The sequence below is a fragment of the Furipterus horrens genome, unplaced genomic scaffold (assembly GCF_987537825.1).
Source record: "Furipterus horrens unplaced genomic scaffold, mFurHor1.1.pri manual_scaffold_6, whole genome shotgun sequence".
NCBI lineage: Eukaryota > Metazoa > Chordata > Mammalia > Chiroptera > Furipteridae > Furipterus > Furipterus horrens.
In genome coordinates this window covers 23,869,040-23,892,251 of record NW_028327176.1, presented here as the reverse complement: position 1 = coordinate 23,892,251, position 23,212 = coordinate 23,869,040, and the positions used below count along the sequence as shown (strand labels likewise).

Sequence of the window (23,212 nt, the reverse complement as noted above, 5' to 3'; positions counted from 1 at the left end):
CAAGAATAGCAGACAAAAAGAAATGGTAGAAAATTACTGCATTCAAAGCCCAGTAGATGTAGTGTTTAGGGAGTTAGTGATATATTTGTGAGTATTCGAGATATCCCTGATACATATGGCCAAGCTATAAGGGTAAGACAGATCAGAAGGCATACAAAAATATAGACAAAATATTTTCTTCCATCCATATAGATTATCTTACCACTCTTAAATGTGGTATTTTAATAGGGAGGAGCATGCAGTATGTAGTGGAAAGAGCATGTATCTGATGCCAAAAACTCTAGGTTTGTGTACCAGGCTCCACTCTTACTAACTCTGTGACCTGGCCAAGTTACCAAGGCACTTAAAGTGAACTAAAATGTTTAGGGCTTTGCTAGTGATGCTCGTATAAGTTTAAGCCATTATATTTTCCCACATTTCTGTTATAGAGATAATTTCCCATTCATTTGGTAGTCATTAAGTCAGAAAATGTATTTTTAAAGTTTCTAATCTCTTAAATCCTTTCAAAAAAAATTGAGACCCTGACTGGTGTGGCTCAGTGGGTTGAACACCAGCCTGCAAACCAAAAGGTCGCCAGTTCAATTCCTAGTCAAGGCACATGCCTGGGTTGTAGGCCAGGTTCCTGTTTAGGGGCATGCAAGAGGCCACCACCCGATTTTTCTCTCCCTCTCTTTCTTTTTCCCTTTTCCTCTCTCTAGAAATAAATAAATAAAATCTTTTAAAAAAATTTTTCTTAATTGAAAGTGAAAAATCTCAGATTATTACATTTTTTTCACTTAAAATAGCTCTATAATCTGTTAGTTTTTACTTTTCTGCATCTATCAGATTGATTATTTTTATATACCTAGGTGCTATACTTGTATTTTTACCGGGATTGGCAGAAATCAAAATGCTTTATGAACAGCTACAGTCTAATTCTCTTTTCAACAACAGACGTAGTAATCGGTAAGTTAATTGCTTTCTATATCCTCAATCACCTATCGCAGTTATATGCAAAGATGAGCAACCAGAAAGGTCGTTTTAACAGTCATCACCCCCTTTAGATTCTGGTGTCACTCGTCAAGAATGTTTGTTTATGCCAGCCGGAAATAGACAAACCTGTCTGTTCCAAGAAATCAGTCATTCCCATTCCATTCAATAAAACTGTTTCTCTTCTCTTAGCACAGTGACTCAGCAAAATTGCGAGTCATTTCAGTTGCCAGATACAGGGGATAGGATAAGCCTATGTTAGTAACAATGAGAAATGCTACCATTTTGAGAAAAAATAATTTTCAGTGGTTCCTATTCTTGGGGCAAGAAACATTGGGTGTGTCTTCATATCAAAGGGAACAACTACTTGACAGATGAAATATAAGAATGAAATTTGTTAGTATGCATCACTGTCTCCCTAGAAATATAAGAATGAAATTCGTTAGTATGCATCACTGTCTCTGCCTCTCTTTCTCTGGATTTAAAGGTAAGGCACAAATGATTCTTTGCTGGTTAGTGTGCTCTAGTCCTGTTACTTGTCGAATGCCAACTGTTTAGTCCTCTTCATTATTTACTACTGAATTACACTCCAGTTTTCCCAGTTGATACAAAGTTTTTAGTTCATAGAACAGAGTAAATACTTTGTAAGGCTCAGAAAGAACCTTCCCATTTAGAAGAGCCAGGCCCTGAGGGCAGGTGGTGGGGAAGCTGCCGATATTTGGTATGACAATTAAATAGGAATTCACACACTGTAATACAATTTCAGTGCTTTATGCTAGAACACTCAATGTGCTTCTGTTGCCTTTCAGATGTGTTGTTCACCCACTTCATTCATCTTTATCCAGTGAAGAGCAGCAGGCTGTTTTTATAAAACCTCCTGTAGGTGTAACTAAGATAATAATTTCCACTAACATCGCTGAGACCTCCATAACCATCGATGATGTTGTCTATGTCATTGATTCTGGGAAAATGAAAGAAAAGAGGTATTCTCTTTTGGCAATATAAGGGACAGGCTAAAGATGCCTTCATTAGAGGAACACAGCTCTTAATAGCTACTGCTATTAAAACACATGGATTACTATTTTTAAAAGTACTGTATGAAAACCGTATATGGATATATGAGTGAGTGTATAGCCGACCATAATCTTAAAGTCAAATAAAGATGGAAAGTTTAAGGTTCTATCTTAGAAGTAATTAATTAGTTTCTCTCTCTCTTTTTTATATGCTTTGCATGTGCTTGAATGAAAAAGTTGATATAGTTAATTAATTTGATGTTGGTAATCATTTCACAGTGTCTACATATATCAAAATATTACATGGTATACCGTAAATATATATAATTTTTATTTGCAAAAATAAATGAAGATAGGGAAGAATTTTTTAAAAAAGAAAAAGTTAAATAAAGAAACTGTATGTAGTAGTGTTTGATACCATTTAAATTAGCACTATGCTTGCACCAGGGACTCAACTGTCACAGAACACAAAGGACCCTGTGTCCGTCTCTGGAAGTAAGGCAGTTCATCTAATCTGTCCGTGCTAAATAGTCTTGACCACGTTTTAGAAACTAACTTTTTTCAATTTTCTTTTTCTTTATAGATATGATGCCAGCAAAGGGATGGAAAGTCTAGAGGATACTTTTGTCTCTCAAGCCAATGCTCTGCAAAGAAAAGGTCGAGCAGGTCGTGTTGCATCTGGGGTCTGCTTCCATTTATTCACTAGCCATCACTTCAGTCACCAGCTTCTAAAGCAGCAGCTACCGGAAATACAAAGAGTGCCATTGGAACAACTCTGTCTAAGGTACTTCCATGTTTGCTTTTTCTTAGTAGGAGACATTTTTCTAAAAGTGTACAGAGAGCCCTGACCAGAGTGGCTCAGTTGGTTGGACATTGTCCTGCAAGGTGAAGGGTCCCTGGTTCAATTCCCATTCAGGGCACATGCTCAGGTTGCGGGTTCAGTCCCCAGATGTGGCACGTACAAAGGCAACTGATCAATGTTGCTCTCCCTCTCTTTTTCCCTCCCTTCCCCTCTCTTTAAAAATAAATAAATCCTTTTTAAAAAAAGTGAACAAAGAAAGCTTTTTAATGTTGCCTTTACCATTCCTTTTAACTTTCTACACATAAATATCTCTTACATTGCAGTGGATGGCCCTAAAATATACCATAAGTATATATTTGTTAAGACAGAATAGTAATCTAACTTATCAAGAAATAAGTTAGAGGTACCATCAATATTAAATCATCACAGGGAAAAATCTATAGCCTCATTATCATTAGAGCAAAGTGAACAAAAACTACTTGAAAACACCATTATTTACCAGATGAACAAATAAAAATAAGTATTATAAAATGGAATTTAATAAATGAATGATCAAACTTAATGTTATTGATGCTGGGGAACCTGTGGTTCAACCTTTCTGAAAACTTGCTTGTATTAAACAAGAACTCTAAAACTATTCATGCCCTTTGGCCAAGTCATCACTTTGAGGGAACGTGCTCATAAAATAATAACGCAAAGGAGAAAAGTTCCTTATGCGAAGATGTTACAGCTCTTTTTTTATCCAGCAGATATATTTTGAAAGCATTACTTTGCCAGAGCTTGGGCTAAGCACTAGGGATACTGTGGGATACAAGACACAGTCCCTGTTTTCAGGTGTTCATGGCCAGGTCTTAAGAGACTGGGCAAGCAGATGCATTGAACTCAGGTAGTAGCAGTGCAAATGAATAGCAGGGAAGGGATTTGAAGGAGCTTTGGAAGTTGATTGACTTTTGAGGGAGCATGAGAGAAGGGGAAATGTAATATATGTAGCATGCATGATTTAAAAACAACTCAAATATAATAGTGGGGAAACAGGTAAATTATGTAAGATAACATGGTTCTTTTTTTTTTTTTTGCCATTCAATATTTAAATGGATTACTGTCAATACATGTGTTAAAGTGAAACATCTACATGATTTAAGTGGAAAAAGCTAGATACCAAATATGTACATACGTATTAGTAAATATGTAAAATTGTATATTTATGGGTTCACAGCTTAAAAATGAAATACAGGGGTTGGCAAAAGTAGGTTTATAGTTGTTCATATGGAAATAATAAAAATAGGTAATAGAATAAGTTTTAAATAAATAAAATATGCAGATTGATTTTATAAACAATTACTGTGCAATATCAGATGTGGGAAAGAAGAGTCAATGGATTTATTTCATGATTTGATCCCACTGTTATGGAAAGAAGCATTTTGAAAATTTATAGAGAGAATGTTATTCTGAATCAGTAAGTTTCAGAATCTGAAAGTATTTCTGAAATTTATTGCTAGAGAATTAGAAGGCATAATATTTTTAAAGATTTTAAACTAGCATTGTTTGACTTATGAAAGCATATATCTAGGAAATTATAAATTATTTTCATTCAAGGAAGTTTACTCTTTGATGTGATCCCACCAGAAATAAAATTGACAGATTTTTTTTTTTTTCCAGAATTAAAATTTTAGAGATGTTTAGCACTCATACTCTCCAATCCGTGTTCTCTCGGCTCATCGAACCGCCACACCCTGATTCTCTTCGTGCCTCAAAAATACGATTACGAGACTTGGGAGCATTAACTTCAGATGAAAAACTGACCCCCCTTGGGTATCACTTGGCCTCTCTGCCCGTGGATGTGAGAATCGGCAAACTGATGCTGTTTGGGTCTATCTTCCGCTGTTTGGATCCTGCTCTCACCATTGCTGCCAGTTTGGCCTTTAAGTCTCCTTTTGTAAGTAAACAACATTCACCCAAACTAGAGTCTGTAGGTCTCTAAGGGGACCATGGGGGCTGCCGGGTTATTTGAGCCCCCTAAAAATTTTCTCAGATATTGCGTGTGAATTTTTCAGGGTATAGTATTTATAACTTTTTATCTGATCCTCAAATAAATCCATGCCCCAAATAAAGATAAAGAACTGGAGATCCAATTTATTAAAATAATCTAAATGTAATTTTTATTGTATTTACTATACTTGCTCATTATAGAAAAATCAAAAAAATGCAACCAAGTAAGAGGTGCCCCTGCAAGATTTTAACAGGCAGTAAAACACATTGGACCTTTTTTTTAACAGTTTTATTGAAATATAATTCATCCAAAGTGTACAGTTCAGTAGTTTTTAGTACTGTGCAGTCATCACCATAGTCTGTTTTAGAATGTTTTGTCACCTCATAAGGAGACCCCAGAGCTATTACTCCCCAATTCCCTTCCAACCCCCCCGTCCATGCCAAGCCTAGGCATCCACCAGTCTGCTTTCTGTCTTCATAGATTTGCCTTGTCTGACATTTCCTGTTAATGAAATAATATAATATATGGGGTTTTTTTGGTATTTTTGCACAATACTTTCAAGATTCATCTTTGTTATATCATGTATCAGTACTTCATTCCTTTTATGAACAAATAATGTTCCTTTGTATGGATAATTCCACATTTAGTTTATGCATTCAGTACTTGATGGACATTTACTGTTGTTTCCACCTTTGGATATAAACATTCACACATAAGTTTTTATGTAGATCTATGTTTTCAGCTGTCATGGGTCACCTAGGAGTGAAATTACTAGATTTAATGGTAATAACGTTTTGAGGAACTTCCAGACTCTTTCCAAGTAGCTGCATATTACATTCCCACCAGCCTTTTATCAGGGTTGCAGTTTCTCTACAGCCTTGCCAACACTTGCTATTCTCTCACTTTTTTATTATAACCATCCCACAGGGTGTGAATTTATGGTTTTGATTTGTATTTTCATTATGGCTAATGATATCAAAGATCTTTTAATTTGCTTATGAGCCATTTCTATGTCTTCTTTCAAGAAATCCTTTGCCCATTTTTTAATTGGGTTATTTGTCTTTTTCATTATTGAATTGTTAAGAGTTCATTATATATTCTGGATACAAGTCCCTTATCACAGAAATGATTTGTAAATACTCTCTCATTCTGTGGATTACCTTTTTAACAATCTGGATATGTCCTTTGAAACACAAAAGTTCTTGACTTTGATGAAGTCCAATTTATCTGATTGTTTGTTGCCTTAGTTAAAAATCCATTCCCAAATTCAAAGTCATAAAGATTTATCCCTCTGTTTTTTTCCTAAGAATTTTATAGTTTTTACTCTTATATTTTGGTCTTTGGTCCATTTTCCATTAATTGTTGTACATGGTGTGAGGTAAGAATCCAGCTTCGTTCTTTTACATGTGACCTTCAGTTGTCCCAGCACCATCTGTTGAAAAGACTTATCTTTCCCCATTGAATGGTCTTGGCATACTTGTCAAAAATTAACTGATCATAGATACATGGATTTATTTCTGGACTCAATTGTATCTATTAAGTACCACACTGTCTGATTACTCTAGTTTGTGTGAGTCCTGGCCCTGGCTGCTGTGGCTCAGTGGATTGAGCATCAGCCTGTGAGCCAAGTGTCACTGGTTCGATTCCCAGTCAGGGCACATGCCTGGGTTGCGTGCCAGGTCCCCAGCTGGGGGCACGTGAGAGGCAACCACACTTTGATGTTTCCCTCTCTTGCTCCTTCCCCTCCCCTCACTCTGAAAGTAAATAAAGAAAATCTAAAAAAATTTTTAAAAAAAAAGCTAACAATAGAAAAAATTTTTTTAAGTTGTAAATTAAAAAAAAAGAAAGTGTGAGTCCTCCAGCTTTGTTCTTTTTGTTATTTTGTTGAGAGTTTTCATATGGTACTGCTCTGTAATTTTCTTTTTCTTGTATTGTGTTTGTCTGGCTTTGGTATCAGAGTAATACTGTCCACATAAAATTATTCTCCTTTTTTTTTTACACTTGATCTTAGCCAAAAGGCCGAGAAGCGATCTCTCCTTTTTTTTTTAAAAGAATTTGTGAGGGATTAGTATTAATTCTTCTTTAAATGTTTGGTAGAATTCAGTGGTGAAGCCACCTAGGTTTTTCTTTGTGGCTAGTTCTTGATTACTAATTTAGTCTCTTCACTTGTTATGATCTCTGCAGATAGTTTCTTTTTTGAGTTAGTTTTAATGGTTTATATTTTTCTAGGCATTTGTCCATTCCATCTAAGTTATCTGATTTATTAACATAAAATTATTCATAGTATTCCTTTATAGACCTCTTATTTCTGAGAGGTTGGTAGTAATGGCCCCTCTTTCATTTTCTTTTTAATATGTTTTATTGATTATACTGTTACAGTTGTCCCAATTTCCCTTCCCTCCAGTTGTCCCCCCCTTTTAGTCCATGTCCATTGGTTGTGCATATAGTTCTTCTCAACATCTTCCTGTCTACTCCACTCCCTCCTACTATGCTTCTTAATTCCTGTACCATCTCCCTCCCTTTCTCCCCTTCCCCCTCCCTGCTGACCTCCCCCCAGTATGTTCCCCACACCTATGGTTCTTTTTCCACTCTCGTTGCCTATTTAGTTTGCCTTTGTTTCGATTCCCTAGCTTCTGTTGTTGGTTGTTGTGATGCAGTTTTCATTTTAATGTTCATAGTTTTGATCCTTCTTTTTCTAAACCAGTCCCTTTAACATCTCATATAACAGTGGTTTGGATCTAATGAACTCCTTCAGTTTTACTTTGTCCTGGAAGCACTTTCTCTGCCCTTTTATTCTGAATGACAGCTTCACTGGATAGAGTAATTGTGGCTGTAGGTTTTTGATTTTTATTACTTTGAATATTTCTTGCCAGTCCCTTCTTGCCTGCATGGTCTCCCTTGAGAATTCAGCTGATAGTCTAATTGGGACCCCTTTGTACATGATTCTTTTCTTCTTTCTTGCTGCTTTTAAGATTCTCTATCTTTAATTTTTGACATTTTGATTATAATGTGTCTTGGAGTGGTTCTCCTTGGGTCCAGTTTTTCTGGAACTCTCTGTGCTTCCTGGACCTGTAAGTCTATTTCCTTCCCCAAGTCCGGGAAGTTCTGCTTTATTATATTTTCACTTAATTTTTCAATTTCTAGTTCTTCTTTGTCCTCTGGCAATCCTATAATCCATATGTTCAATCTCTTATAGCTGTCCCAGAGGTTTCTGATCCTCTCATCCTTGCTTCCCATTTCCTCTCTCTGCACTGGTTGACTGTTCCTTCCCTATGTTCTGGTTTGTTGATTTGATCTCTGAATTTTATTTCCTCACCACTTGTCTCGTATGTGTTTTCGTTCGTTTCAGTATGAGTGGCTCTCAATCCTTCCCAGTCTTGTTCCAAATCTTTTGTTAATTCTGTAAGCCACCTAATGACTATAGCTCTGAATTGAGCCTCTGAAAGGTTTCTTATTTGTTCGTCTGTCAGATTCTTCATCTGCTGCCTGGTGAGCTGTGTCACCAGGATTTCTGTAGTTGTCTGCCTCATTTTGACAGATTTGTGTTTTGCTTTGCTTTCTGGGTAGGCTGTAGGGAGCAGAGCCCTGTGTACTTGTCACTACCCGGTGACCGACAGCGATCTGCAACTTTTTTGCCGCGCTGTGGCACTTTGAGTGGGGTCGGGGGTCCAAAATGGATTCCTGCCTTTACTCTCCGCTGGGAGATCGGGATCCGTCCTCCTGCCCTCTGGGCCTCACCGTCCGAGGCAATCAGGGTCTGCCTTTCCCAGCGTTGGGCCTTTATCAGCTTGCTGTGAGGAGCTTCTGCAGCTCATGCTAGTGTCTTTAGTACGGGTGTGCTGGGGTGGGGGGAAGCACTAGAAATGAAGTTCTTGGCTAATTTTACCAATTGTTAGGGAAAGGCAGGCCTGTAAGCATTATAAAATACAGGAAGAAAACATTAGTTATGGGTATTGAAGTAAGGGAGACTCAAGTATAAAATATAAGAGTCTATAAAAAAAAGGTACTGCAGTGTCAGAATTCTAGATTTTAACTCTAGCTTTTGAATGAGGGGCTCTTTGATGACATGTCGCCACTGGGAGCTGAAAGACCCAGTAGAGCTTATTTTGGATGGGCAGACAGCCTTGCAAGGACAAGTAAGTGGCAGCTTGCCCATGACCACTGTAACTGCCTTTAGTCAGTCACCCACTGAGTTCTCTTTGTTCCACACAAAACACTTCCCAAGACACCTGTCTTTAGCAATAGGAGCCCATGTGAAACCTGAGGTAAAATGTGACCTTCAAACCTGGTATTATTCATTTAGGTGTCTCCCTGGGATAAAAAAGAGGAAGCTAACCAGAAGAAGTTAGAATTTGCATTCGCAAACAGTGATTACCTGGCCCTTCTACGAGCATATAAGGTAAGTATATAACCTAATAGCTGAGGTTTATTTCCAGAATTGGTGCTAAAGACAGAGGAAGTTTATTCTGATTTTCTCCAAACTTTAGGGATGGCAGCTAAGTGTGAAGGAAGGTATGCGTACCAGTTACAATTACTGCAGACAAAACTTCTTGTCAGGAAGAGTTCTTCAGGTGAGTCCTTTCCGTGGCAGTTGGTTTTCATTCATTTTCTGTTGTAGCTGCATGGCAGGGAGTGTTGCAGCTTCTTCTTGCTCGTCCTGCGTTGTCATTGAACATGTCAATTCTGGAATATGCTTAGCTTTTCCAGCTGTGTGGAGCAGACTCCTGAACTGTGTATGATGTCAGGCCTTCTGCGCTAGCCCTTTCACTGACCCATTTTACCTCTTTTCGGTGAACCTGTTTACTTATGGCATGTGGAGGATGGGGACTGTAGGCCTTCTGAAGGCTACTGCTTACTCCAAGTCAGTTTTGTTAGGGTGGTTGGCGACGTGGGCTGTGAAAGAATTCACAAAGAGAAGAAGGGGTAGAGAGTAAAGTTTTTATTCACTGTCCAAGAAAGGAGAGGGGCATGGTGTCAAGAGATACACCAGCATCAAGGAGTGAGGGCTTTGAGTTTTTATTGGATTATAATTGGATTTTAAAAGGGTGGGGGTGCTGCTGTGTGGCCCCTGGGCTGTTGGCATGTTGTAACAGGAGGCTGCAGTTTGTTCTGACCTTATCTTCTGCCTGTGGCTGTAGGGAGTTTTAGTTTTATTCTTGCTTTCCAGTAATTTCCAGTCCTGGGGACAGAAGCTCAGAAGAGTAAAATGCAGTTCTGTTTAACAAGGTCATAGGCCTGTGAGAAACGCTCACAGTAAATCACCGGGACACAGGACTTGAGCAGCAAAGCAAGGCGTTTATTCTTGAGTCTGCAGAGCTGGGCCCACCACCAGCCAGGAGCATGAGCGAACAAAGTAGACAAAGAAAACTGGTTTTATACTAATGCGATTAGCTCCCTTCCCCTCTCCTCCTCCCCCCGTTTCTCCATTACTGGTTAATCCAGGTTCACAATCTAATGTGATTAACTACTTAATTAAGGGTGTGATTAAGTAAGGGTAATCTAGTTATAGGTCTATCTCCAACTTATTTGCAAAGTTATCTAGCTACATCTTCCCATTTCTCTGTGTTTAGTGACAACAGTCTTCCTCCTTTTGATCCCAGAGATATGTGTGAGGAGCTGCGGAATGTCATTTCCTCCCTCTTTTCCATGATTCATCTGTTAGTTATCTCCTACTGGTTTGAGAGTCACTGGCTTGCTTCTTTATCCCTAACAGGCCTGCTCAGCAAATGGTTCCACCAATAGCAAATGGCGCTGACTTTATCCTTTCAAGTTCTTTCAGTAATTTTACCAGGCAGCATTCTTAACCTGGACCCATAAACCCCTGAAATTGTGTACAAAATCATATGTTCTACATATGTGCCTTACTCTGGGGAAAAGGAATCGTAGCTTTCAGCAAATTCTCAAAGTGGTCTATGACCATCCCTAACCCCTTATCCTCTCCCCAAATCCAAAGAATGAATACTGAACCAGATTTTCTTTGTTAGTTTTTCTTATGTCCATCAGCAGCTACTGTATGGTAACAGACAGGGCTCTGTTCTCTGCTGTGCCAGAGTTCTAGGCCCCCTTCCAACATGGTAAAAGAAGTCAGATACTGATGGTGCACATCGTCACACAGCATCTATTTTACTGAAAGATTTTGAGGCTCGGAAGGGGGAAGAACTCTACTTTCATATTAAAAGATATCCTGGAACAGAGCACAAAATTAATGTTCTTAGTACTTACCAGTACCTGACATTATTTATGTATCTCTCTATCCCAGAAGCTCCAGCAGGGCACAGACCTTATCTGCTTTGCTCAATACTGTATCCCCAGTGCCTAGAACAGTGCTTAGTGCACAGCTGATGCTCAGTACAGATTCATTGAATAAATGCCTGCATCCCAGTATTTGCCTTCAGTCTCATCTGCCTTTAGGTGTACTTCAGTAAAGACAAAGGCTCTAGCTTACTCTAAGTATATCAAAAGCAATAATTTTTCAGTCCTTGCTACACATTAGATTCACCTAAGGAGGCTTAAAAAAAAGTAAAAATGCCCAGGTCCACCCCATGCCACTTACCTCTGGATCTGTAGGGGTGGGGCCTCAACATCTGTTTATTGTCGTTGTTGGGTTGACCAAGTGATTCAAATACGTAGGAAGAATTGCAAACCACTACTCTAAAGGGTATTTTATATGTAAAATGCAATAATAAATATTTCCTCAAGTCATTAAGATTTTTAAGTATAGCCCTGGCTGGTGTGGCTCAGTGAACTGAGTACCTCTCCTGAAAACTGACAGGTTGCCTGTTCGATCCCCAGTTGGGGGCTTTCGAGAGGCAACCGGTTGATGTTTCTCTCCATCTCTTTCTTCCTCCCTTCCCCTCTCTCAAAATAAATAAATAAAATCTTTTTTTGAAAAGAGATTTTGAAGTATAAAATTATCTTTTAAGTTACATTTTTTATTAAATTTATTTATTTTTCTTCAGGATCATGTAGATTTTGCTGTACTCTATGAGGTTCATCAGAGTTCCCTCTCTTCACTGAACTCCAACTTAGATTATACTATTTTTATTAAGATATCAGTTAAAACCATGTATTTATGCTATATTTAACTCTTAGTTATATTTTGCCATATTTTCCATATGTACTTGAGGCATTCCAAGAAAATACTTAAATTGTCATCAAAAGACAGGAGAGTGTTGCTTAGCTTTCAGTTCCTTTGATTTCTTTGTCTCCTCTATTATCTGATATACAGCCTATATTTATTTGAACAGAAGCCAGAAGAGAAAGAGGTTTGGGCTTTTCTTTCTCACACTGTGTTCAGCTACAAAAAGGAGTGTCTAAATCTAAACCACTTAATAATGTCCCTATTCCTAGGAAAAGATGTGAACCATCAAGACCTCAAGGTAAGGGAAAGAGGGAAGGTTCTGAGGTGGATGTTCTGCAGTATGAATGCAGCACTAACCACTCCAGTTCAGTTGAGGAGCTAAGGGGACCCGAGCAGAAATGCATGTAGGAAAAACAAGACGGTGTCCCAGCACCTGGAGTTGGGGTTCCAAACAAAGGAAGCTACATGTGCTGCTGTCCTAAGAATTTCCAGGAAAATCAGACCTACCCAAAACCCAATGAACAAAATTTTTTAAATGTCATCTAGAAGTAAACGAATGGTCTTTGGGTTTTTCATAATTGGTGAATTTCTGTGTAACTGTTTCACTCTCTGCCAGTTTGCATACGTGTAAACTGCCTTTTTGGAAGTGACCTGTTTGATGAGCCCATGTGAGCCTCATGACTGTCCGCTGAAGTAATGCGTGTTTGTCTTATTCATCACTGTAAGACTATCTACACTTACTTTTGATATGTTGGTGCCTCTGCTTAAAGATTTCTTCCACTTCTTTTAGGAAATGGCCAGCCTCAAACGACAATTCACTGAACTGTTATCAGATATAGGCTTTGTAAAGGAGGGACTCAGAGCCAGGGAAATAGAGAAAAGGGCCCTAGGAGGAGACGGTATCCTGGAAGCCACAGGAGAAGAGGTAAAGAATGTGTAATTAGTTCTTCTTTCTCTTAATTAGCACATGAAGAGTACTTTAACTCCGGAACACTTGTTGGTGACCTTCATGTGAGCCCTTTGAGCAGTGGGTTTGTGGCATTCTTGGTTTTCCTCTTCCCACAAATAAGTGTCGGCTAATACTCATAAAAAGAGAAGGGTTTTTGTCTTCATTGTTGCTACTGTTTTTATTTTTTTTAATTTCACACTGGTTCTTGATTAAGTCCTTAGGAAGAAGAAGAGACTTTCCAATAATGTCTTCTTAAGTCAGACCAGCAGGTCCATGGCCTGTTAGGAACCTGGTTGCACAGCAGGAAGTGAGTGGTGGGCAAGGGAGAGAAGCTTCATCTGTATTTACAGCTGCTCCCCATCGCTGGAATTACTGCCTTAGATTCTCATAGGAGCAGGAACCCAACTGTGAACTGCACATGCAAGGGACCTAGGCTGCATACGCCTTATGGGAATCTAACGCCTGGTGATCTGAGGTGGAACTGAGGAAGTGATGCTAGCGCTGGGGAGCGGCTGCAAATACAGATGATCATTAGCACGAGGTCCGATTGCAGAGACCGTAATAAATCAATTGCTTGCAGACTTATATAAAAACACTGTCAGTGAATGGCAAGTGACAATTAAGCTGCATCTGGTGGAAGGCTCTAAAGCCATCCCTCCCACCCCACTACTGGTCTGTGGAAAAATGGTTTTCCACAAAACTGGTCCCTGGTGCCATAAAGGTTGGGGACCACTGAACTATAGGAAGAACACTGCTTCAACATGAATCTGATGCCATTGTGTTCTAAGTGAAGTTAGGCCTTTCTGGAGACTGTGAACATTTCATGAACCAGATTCTCCACTGATCCTTAAGAACACTGGCTTTGTAATTGCTTTGCAGAAATCTGGAAGGAGTTATTGTGGGCTTCTTAGAGTGGGTCCTGTGTGCATGTGTTTTAATACATTTATTGTTTACTTAGAAAAAAATGATTTTTCTAGCACAGGAATAGAAGTTAATACTTTTGTTTGTTCTAAGACAGAAATCAAATGAAATATAATGGTAAACTCCAGGACAAAAACGGAAGTAGTCACGTTACTTATAAAATTAATACTGCATTTCTCTCATAGGCAAATTCAAATGCTGAGAACCACAAGCTGATATCAGCAATGCTGTGTGCTGCTCTGTATCCAAATGTAGTTCAGGTAACAAAACATTTTTCCTGGATTCTTCCACTACTTGTCTGACTTGTAGCCAAGGGATATAGTTAATTCATATGCAATCATCGTAATGACTGCACACAAACACACACAGAGCCTTTAAAACTTAGGATACATTTCTATTCCTTCAGTTCCTTAAATGTGTTTAGATGTTTTGTTCAAGAACATTTATTGTATTAAATGGGTTTCTTCATTAGTCCTTCTGACATATTATGACATTCCAGGAATTAAAGTGGACATGTGTGTCACTATCTCAGCCTACCTGTGCATAACTAACTTCCTGTGTTAAGATAGAAACTTGATTCTACTACCTTTTTTCTTATGCCCTCTACCCTGGGCTAAAATTAGATCAGAACAAAATCAAACAAGTCAGTGCTTTGCCGTGGAACTACCTATGCCTCCTCTTCTGAAAACCCCTTTTTAAGACTCTTACCTGAGTTTTAATTATCCAGTCCTTGTCAGCTTAGAATTTGAATTTGTCTAAGTACTGAATTATTTTTTAACTTTCTGTTAAATGCTCAGCTGACATCCACTGATTAATTTATGGTTCATTTTCTGCTTAGTACTTACAGCTTTTCAAATAATTTGAAATTTACTCTATAGGAAATCATTTGGACCCTGGTCGGTGTGGTTCATATAGTGTCATCCCATAACCCGAAAGTGGTGAGCCCATACCTAGGTTGTTGTGGGTTTGGTCCCAGGTCTGGCCACATAAGATCCTTGGTCCAGATGCCACATTCAGGAGGCAGCCAATCTGTGCTTCTCTCTCACATCAGTGTTTCTCTCTCTCCTTTCCTCTCTAAAAAGTAACGAAAAGTGTCCTTAGGCCCTGACCAGTGTTGGCTCAGTTGGTTGGGAATCATCCAGCGAAGCGAAAGGTTGATGGTTTGATTCACAGTCAGGGCACATGCCTCGATTGCAGGTTCAGTCCCGTCAGGTGCATACGAGAGGCAACTGATTGATATTTTTCTCTCATCGATATTTCTCTCCCTCTCTTTCTCCCTCCCTTCCTCTCTTTCTAAAAAATAAATAGATAAAACATTTGGAAAAAAATATCCTTGAGTGAGGATTTTAAAAAAATCACTTGGGCTCTGACTGGGCTCCGTTGGTTAAAGCCAAGTTTGCGATTTCAATCCCCAGTCAGTGCCCTCCCCACAAAAAATAATTTGGAATGAAACTATGGAGACATAGAAATAAAACCAGGGATTGGCAGGGGATAAATAGGTAGAACACAGATTTTTAGGGCAGTGAAAATACTGCATGATATCATAATGATGTTTTAAAAATTATAATGCTGTCATAAACCCCTTAAAACGAATACTCTCTTGGTAGGAATAAAATTGATGTATACTTTCTAGATAGCAGTTTCATTTCTAAGGATTTTTAGAAAATAATTGCATATAGGCATAAAGGTTCATCTAGGGAAATGTTTGCAATTATAAACTGTTAGAATGAGCAATTAAAATTCTAATAATAGGGAATTTATTGGTTAAATTGTTATAGATCATTACAACAATGTACTATATTGCCATTAAGAATTGTTTTAGAGGCCCTGGCTGCTGTGGCTCAGTGGATTGAGCGTCAACCTGCAAACCAAGTGTCGCTGGTTTGATTCCCAGTCAGGGCACATGACTAGGTTGCACATCAGGTCCCCAGTTGGGGGCGTGAGTGAGAGGCAACCACACAGTGATAAATAAATAAATAAATAAATAAATAAATAAAACAATTAAAAAAAAATGACTTGTTTTAGGAAAATATTTTAAAACATGGAAAAAGTTGTCAATATATTAAGTTTAAGAAGTATATTATAGAAAACAATCCTACATTAGTTTCAATACATAGGTGTATTTTTATTTATATTGTCTTTATGGTTTTCTACATGTATACACATAAAACTAGCCAAGAAAACTAAAATGATATTTATCGAATACTAATGCTTGTTATTTCTTAATTATGTGATTACAGGAAATCTTTATTTTTTTTCCCTAATATGTTATTTATACAGTAAACATGATTTGCAATATATATATAATTCTTATATATGTGTATATACATAAACTGTTCAGTTTTTTTTCAAATGAAATAATCTGTTTATTCATAGAATTTGTCATGCTGTTTGAAAGAAATTCATTTGGAAATGTGGGGCTGAGGTTGGAATTGGCAGTCAGCAGTTTCCTGGTCTGGTGTTACCAGCTGATTCTCTGCACCTAATCATTAGTGTATACCTAAAATATCAATACAGTTTCTTCCCCATGTGGCTGGTGTGTGGTATAATCACCCAGTGCTATTACACCTACATTTATACTTCTTGATAATTTGAATAGAAAAGAAAATATTATGCTTATACTGCTTTCAAATGGAAACTTAAGTGAGAGAGGGCAGGAACAGCAAAGGCATTCAAACAGAACAGGTTTTGTGACAAAGAATACATCCTAGAGTGGAAATATGCATATTATGTACCTATTTTACAAATACTTATTGTTTAGGTGAAAAGCCCAGAAGGTAAATTTCAGAAGACCAGTACTGGAGCTGTCAGAATGCAACCAAAATCAGATGAGCTGAAGTTTGTCACCAAGAACGATGGATATGTACACATTCACCCTTCATCAGTGAACTATCAGGTCAGAATGACAGGCTGTACTTGTATTTACATATAGCAGGTGGGGTGAGAAACAGTCCCTTAAAATCATTCAGACTGTGTTCTGTCACTTGCTGTCCCCAGCAACACCACTGAACTGTGGAAGGTTGAGTAAGCGTAAACAGACTAGATATTGGACTACTTCTGGAAAGACTTTCCATTTCAAGAAAATTCTACTAGATACAAAAAAATGTTCAAGCCTGCTTTCAGATGTTGAAGTGTGTGTTTCTTTTTAATTAAAAAAATGTTTAATTACAGGTGACATTCAATATTATTTTGTATTAGTTTCAGGTGTACAACATAGTGGTTAGACAATGATATACTTACAGAGTGTACCCCAATACTTCCAGTACCCACCTGGCACCATACTAATTATTACTTATTATTTACTATATTTCCTATGCTGTACTTCCCCGTGACTGTTTTTGTAACTGTCGATTTGAACTTCTCAATCCCTTCATAAAATTGTTTCTTTGCATCATGGAATCTGTGCCTTGGAAGTCAGTGACCTATACCAGCTGATCCCACATCCTCAGCCCGCATTCCTCCTTGAGTCTAGTGCCCTGAGGCCTCTGCTCCACCACTCCACTATAGTCGTCAGAAGTCACAAGGAACCTCAGAGTTGTCACATGCAGTGAACATCCTCAGGTCCTCATCATACTTGACTCTCAAGTAGTATTTGACATGGCTGACCTCCCTTCTACAAAATCACTTTTTTCTGCCTCTCTGTTGTCATCCTCTGTTCCTCTAATCATCCTCCCCTCTCTCCTTTACTACTTCTCTTCCTTTGCTCTGAAACAGAAGTTCTGTCCTAAGTCCTTTTTTTCTCATTATAGCATACATACTCTTACTGAACAACCAGACCACAGCATCATGGTTCTGACAGCGACCTTCATGCTGACACAGGTCCCCCCACCTCAAATCTCTCACTCCATGCCTGGGGTTTTCTGAGTTGCATGCCTTCTAGTCACTCACACTCAAAAGCTGAAAAATCAAACTCATTATCTCCCAATTCACTCTTCTCTTTCTGTGTTCCCTGTCCTAGAATGGCGCCATTCACATCAGAACTCTGGCGTGACATAGACCCTGTTCTTTTGTCCTTGCTTCCATTCAATTGGTCACCAGGTCCCAACAGTTGCACCTTTTGACTTGTCTCAGGTTTACCTACTCCCCTTATCCTCACTGCCATTTTCTCAGTTCAATCCCCAAACATCTATCTTGTGCCTAAAGTACTCTTCTTACTTCTGACGCTTTCTCTCTCCCACCTTTACGTTACTGCTGCCAGAATTATCTTTACAAAACATACATTCAATCATGTCATTCCCTTGCTTAACACTTCAGTTCTGGCATCTGCAAACTCTCAGATGACATTTCACGTCTGGCCCCTTCTTATACCATATGCCCCTCAACTGTCTCCTTCTGTCATGCCATATGCTCCAACATAAGATTACCAACAATGTCCCCAAATGCCATGACATAGGACAGACACACTGTTCTGTGTGCCTGGAATGACATTCTCATTCCCCAACAAGCTCCTACTTACCCTTCAAGCTGCCATTAAATACCAGTCCCCCAGTGTCCTTCTCCACCTAAGTCACTTTACCTCTGTCCCACTGTCATATAGTGAGCATTTGTCCACTGTGGTGCTTGTCGTGTTATTTTACAATTTATGGTGTGTCTCTGTCATGGAACTATGAGGTTCCTACAGATGGGAACTGTATTCATTTTATATTCTTGATGTCTAGCATGGTGCCTGGCTGAAAGCAGATGCTTGAGAAAGCCTTTAGGAGAAATGAAGGAGAAAAAGAGGAAAGGAGAGTAGGAGGAGAGATTGTGAAGTGTTAGGGCTGGTCAGCCCCCTGAAACTACTTAGTCAAGTGTCAGCAGAGCATGAAAGGAGCTCCTTAACTAAGCTCGGAAGAGCTGGAGGACTGCGAGCTCATCTGCCCTCTCAGCTGCATGTGTACTTGGGAACCAGAGGCCTGCGTGTGCTCCATTCCTCCTCTCCCAAGTGTGCTGCGCCCCTCCTACAGTGAGTGCAGATCATCCATGCACCCACTTAGTATCTACAGGCACCCCCTCTATGCCAGGCGCTGGGGTAAGGCCACGGAGGGCAGCGGCTGGGCTAGACAGTTGAGGTCTCTGCCCTCAGGGAGCACACATCCAGTGGGGAAGACAGGCAAGAAATATGTAAACAGATAATCTCAGCTTGGTAACAAATGTTATGAAGAAAAACAAAACAGTCAGAGAGATTGAAGGTGACAGGAGAGGAGCTGTTTTACAGAGAATGGTCAGAGAAGAATTCTGAGGAGCAAAATCCCAATTGCGGTAAAGGGCAAGCCATGCAGATGAGAGCATTCCACATTCCAACACAGGACCATGTGAAGACCACAAGAGGGCAGCACGCTTGGTGTGCCTCAGGACCTGTGCGGCAGCGGCCAGTGCAAGTGGAGTGGGAGAACCGGTGGCAAGGGTGGTAGATGGGGTGGGGACAAGCGCCCAGCAGGCAGGCCATGCAGGGCCTTGTAACCCACAGTAAGGATTGGTGACTGTCTCTGGGACATTACTGGAGGATTTTGAGCCCTAACTGGATTCGTGTTTTTAAAAGATCTCTGTGGTTGCTGTATGGAAAAGAAACTGTAAGATGCAGAAAGAGGAGGGCGAGTACTAGGAAGCTATTGCAGTGGTTGGTACGAGATGATGATGGTTTGTGCAAGGAGGTGGCTGGAGGAGTGGTGAGAATGTGTCAGTTCTTTATGTATTTTGATAATAGAGCTGAGAGGACTTAGTGATGATGTAGATGGAGTGAGAGAAAAAGAACAATCAAGGATGGCTCCTAATTTGGAGCTTGAGCAACCGGGTGAATGGGAGTATCATTTACTGAGATGGTGAACACAGCATGGCGGGTAAAAATCAAGAATTCCTTTGAACGTAAGTTTGACATGTTTATTAGATATCCGAGTGATGTCATGTAGGTAGTTGCATGTACAAGTCTGGAGCCCAGTGGAAAGGTACAGGCAAGTCATTGACAGGTGGTATGTAAATCCATGGGACTGGTGGCGGTCCCCTTATTTTGTGAGTGACGTCACAGTCATCATCTGAGGTTTTATGCTCCAGGTCAGACACTTTGACAGCCCCTACCTGCTGTACCACGAGAAGATCAAAACCAGTCGGGTGTTCATCCGAGACTGCAGCATGGTGTCTGTGTACCCGCTGGTCTTGTTCGGAGGAGGCCAAGTGAATGTGCAGCTTCAAAAGGGAGAGTTCATTGTCTCCTTGGATGATGGCTGGATTCGTTTTGCAGCTGCTTCCCATCAGGTAAGCCGTGCAGATCTGTCCTATGAGGCTCAAGCCATGAAGGGCTTTGATAATAGGAAGTACAGGGCATTCCTTGAAGGACCATGGACAACAGAACTGATGGAGAGTGGAGGATGAGTCTGCACTGAGACACTAAGAAAGACTGAGGCTGAAATGAGGCCAGGGCTGGAGCCTTGGTAAGACTTTTACGGCAGTATAGTGGGAGGGGAAGCCCAGGATGGGCTGGTGTGAAAGGCTTGGGACGGAAGCTGTTGAGTAGGTGTTGAACCTTCCCGAAGGTTAGGAAACTATCTGTTCACCAGAGAAAAATCAGAAAATAGAGATGAGCAAAAGTAAATAAAAATCACCCTGGTCCTACCATTCCCATTAACGACACAAAAAAAATAATGGATCCAAATTCTTTTATTCTTAGGTCTTAATTTTGCACTATGTATAGTCTGTAGAAAACATTTAAGGGGGAATATATGTTTTTAAGAAATAAAAATTAAGTTTAACACTCACATCTGTTAGAAATTTTATGTTGCAAGAAGCATAAACACCAGGTCAAACATTCAAGGGAACTTATTGGTGTATTTCACTGTAAAGTCTAAAGCAGCACAGTTTAATAGAAATATTTGAGCCACTGTGTAATTTTAATTTTTCTGGTAGTCACATTTTAAAAAGTAAAAAAAGAGATAAAATTAATCTTTATATTATTTAACCTACTATATCTAAGAGGTTTTGACTTCAACATATAATCAATATAAAAATTTATTGAGATTTTTAATTTTTTTTTTTCATGCTGAGCTGCGTGTGATAGTGGCTCCTGTGGTGGACAGCACCGGTCGAGCGGGCCAGGCAGGGCTGACTGAAGTCGGCAGCTCAATGACAGTAAAGCAAGGCGGACCTGGGCTAGCAAGATGGCCGCAGCAGCCCCGGGCTTGCCGTCTGTGCAGCGTGGTGTCTAGACGGGAAGACTAAAACCTTTGCTGGAAGCTCCCATCAAACCTCTTCCTCAGTCAATTCCTGTGGCCACAGGATTGTCATGGACTCTAAGGCCGGGATTACCTGAGCCATTCACCCTGGCAAGGCCCATGGCAGGAGCCTGTTTGATTTCGATGAGGGTCCACAGTGGGGGAGGGGCAAAACAGGAGCTGGGGAGACAGCTCAGTGCCGCTACATCAGCATAACCAAAGTGGCATAAAAAATGAGGCATTATTTCTCCCCACAAAAGCATAAAATGAATACCAAAGCAAAGCAATTTTTTGGTTAATATCCACTATTTTTAATTCTCCATTTTCCTGCTTTCTTCTTGGAGCAAATTATAAAAGCTGACCAAGCTTTAATGTGAAGAACACTACATAAAAGCCAATCTTCCAGATTTAATCTTTTTAAATGAGATGTGTGATAAAGGAGACTATATTGGGCCTCATTTAGTATATTACAGAGCTGACATTGACTGTTCCTATTGTTGCATCAAGAAATTTTAGAAGCACTTTTAAAATGAAAGTGTGTTTTGTTTCCACAACCCAGCCACCCCCACTAATGAAGTTAAAATAAATACCAGAAATCTAGAAGAATGGTCCTTATAGGGCATTTCCTTCAATAACCTTCCCTCCCCTGTCAGTCAAAGCACTACTTACATCGCAGCTTTCCTTTTAGGTGGCTGAATTAGTCAAGGAACTGCGCTGTGAACTTGACCAGCTCCTCCAGGATAAGATTAAAAACCCGAGCATGGATCTATGTACATGTCCCCGAGGATCCCGGATCATCAGCATGATTGTGAAACTTGTCACCACACAATAAAGACCAGTCTTGGGAAGAGTGCTCGCTACTCACCTGCTTCATGTGCACCTGGGACCTGACAGCGCTGCTACCTCAACTCAAGCTCCAGGCTGGGCTGGTGCTGACACAGGAGTCCAGGGCACATGCCGCTCAGTCCACTGCGGTGCCACATCCCCTTAGGGCAGGCAGTTTCCAGACTTAAGTATCTGTAACAAAGCAGCGCGCACTCCCAGCACAATGTGGAGTGTTGTGGTAAGACAGTCTAAAAATGGGCTTGCCTGTCTGTCTCCCTGTGACTGTCCTGCAATGAACGAAATACGCCTGATAACACAAAAGTGAATGTTTAATACAATTCTGCTTTAACCTATGGATTATTTTTCTCCTGCTTTTTACTGAGGTGAGATAGAGGCATGAGGGGAAATACTGATTGTTTTTTCTGTCATATAGGCTCAACTGAGGGAAGTCAGAACAGAGAAGAAAAAAAAATCATGTAAGAAAAATGAAAATTTCATTTTAGGCTATTAGCTACAGAGTAAACTTGATTTGTGAGGGATTTTTATTTTGACTCATTCAAGGTGAGCCTTAAAAAGCAGATTTAATGAGCTCTTATTTTTTATTAAGATGCAAGCTGGTCTTATCCATTAACACTCTGATTCTTAAAAGCAGAACAGTCTGGGTGTCTAGGTTTTCCATTTAGAAATCTTGACTCTTATGCACTCACCCAGATCTAACGGCCACATTTCCCATTACCCAGAGGGGAATGCTAATGGCATTCTCAGCACAGAGCTGGCGTGGTTGAGGCAGAAAAGATTGCCATGCTGGTACAGCGATAGAATACCTCCCATGAGACTGCTGATTTTCAAACAACACTTTGGTTAATGGGACGCTAGCATTTTTTACATTTTCCCTGGACATTTATCAGTGTGGCCAAAAAGAATCCCAAAGAACTGAGTGGAAAAAATATTCCTGTGTTTGTCTAGCCCTCAGGTAGAGAGTCACTACAAGTTTCATTACTATAGATAGAATTCAAACTAATCAAGAAAAACCACCTCAGTGAAGGGTGTTCACTTTTTAAGATATTATTTTAGTTAAGTTTCCAGGAAACCTCTTAGACTATCCAAACTTATCATTATCGAGTGTATTTAAGCTTCAGTGCACTTGGAGCTTAGACTCTTTAAGTATTTTTTTCAAGGCATTAGTTATCACTTTAAATAAAAAACATACATATGCATAGCATGTACAGTATCTAAGTCCTGACTTGCTATTGAAACAAGGCTCATATTACATAAGTGATTAGGCTGGGGCATGAGGAAAAATGATAGAGAAAACTCTGCTAACCCTCTAAAAAAGTTTTTTAAAACTAGTCTTGTCTTGGTGCTATAATGCAGCTCATGCTGCCCTAGCTGGAGCCATGGAGACTTTTAACACAAGTTTGCAGCAGAGCGCACAGCTGGGAGGTATTAACAAGACTTTCCACTCAGAGTGCTGAGAA

At 39.7% G+C, this 23,212-nt stretch overlaps 1 protein-coding gene across 2 annotated transcripts in view; it reads left to right on the top strand.

Annotated features, from left to right (window-relative positions):
* Positions 1-22,087, top strand: part of DHX57 (DExH-box helicase 57) — a 59,655-nt gene extending 37,568 nt beyond the window's left edge. For both annotated transcript variants that reach the window (XM_090281178.1, XM_090281179.1), the window contains exons 14-24: positions 849-945; positions 1,779-1,952; positions 2,566-2,766; positions 4,444-4,720; positions 9,078-9,173; positions 9,262-9,345; positions 12,646-12,780; positions 13,911-13,985; positions 16,487-16,621; positions 19,756-19,956; positions 21,598-22,087. In XM_090281178.1, the coding sequence (XP_090137304.1) occupies positions 849-945; positions 1,779-1,952; positions 2,566-2,766; positions 4,444-4,720; positions 9,078-9,173; positions 9,262-9,345; positions 12,646-12,780; positions 13,911-13,985; positions 16,487-16,621; positions 19,756-19,956; positions 21,598-21,741 (1,619 nt within the window). In that variant the 3' untranslated portion in view covers positions 21,742-22,087. The remainder of the gene's footprint in view (positions 1-848; positions 946-1,778; positions 1,953-2,565; positions 2,767-4,443; positions 4,721-9,077; positions 9,174-9,261; positions 9,346-12,645; positions 12,781-13,910; positions 13,986-16,486; positions 16,622-19,755; positions 19,957-21,597) is intronic.
* Positions 22,088-23,212: the final 1,125 nt, after the last annotated feature.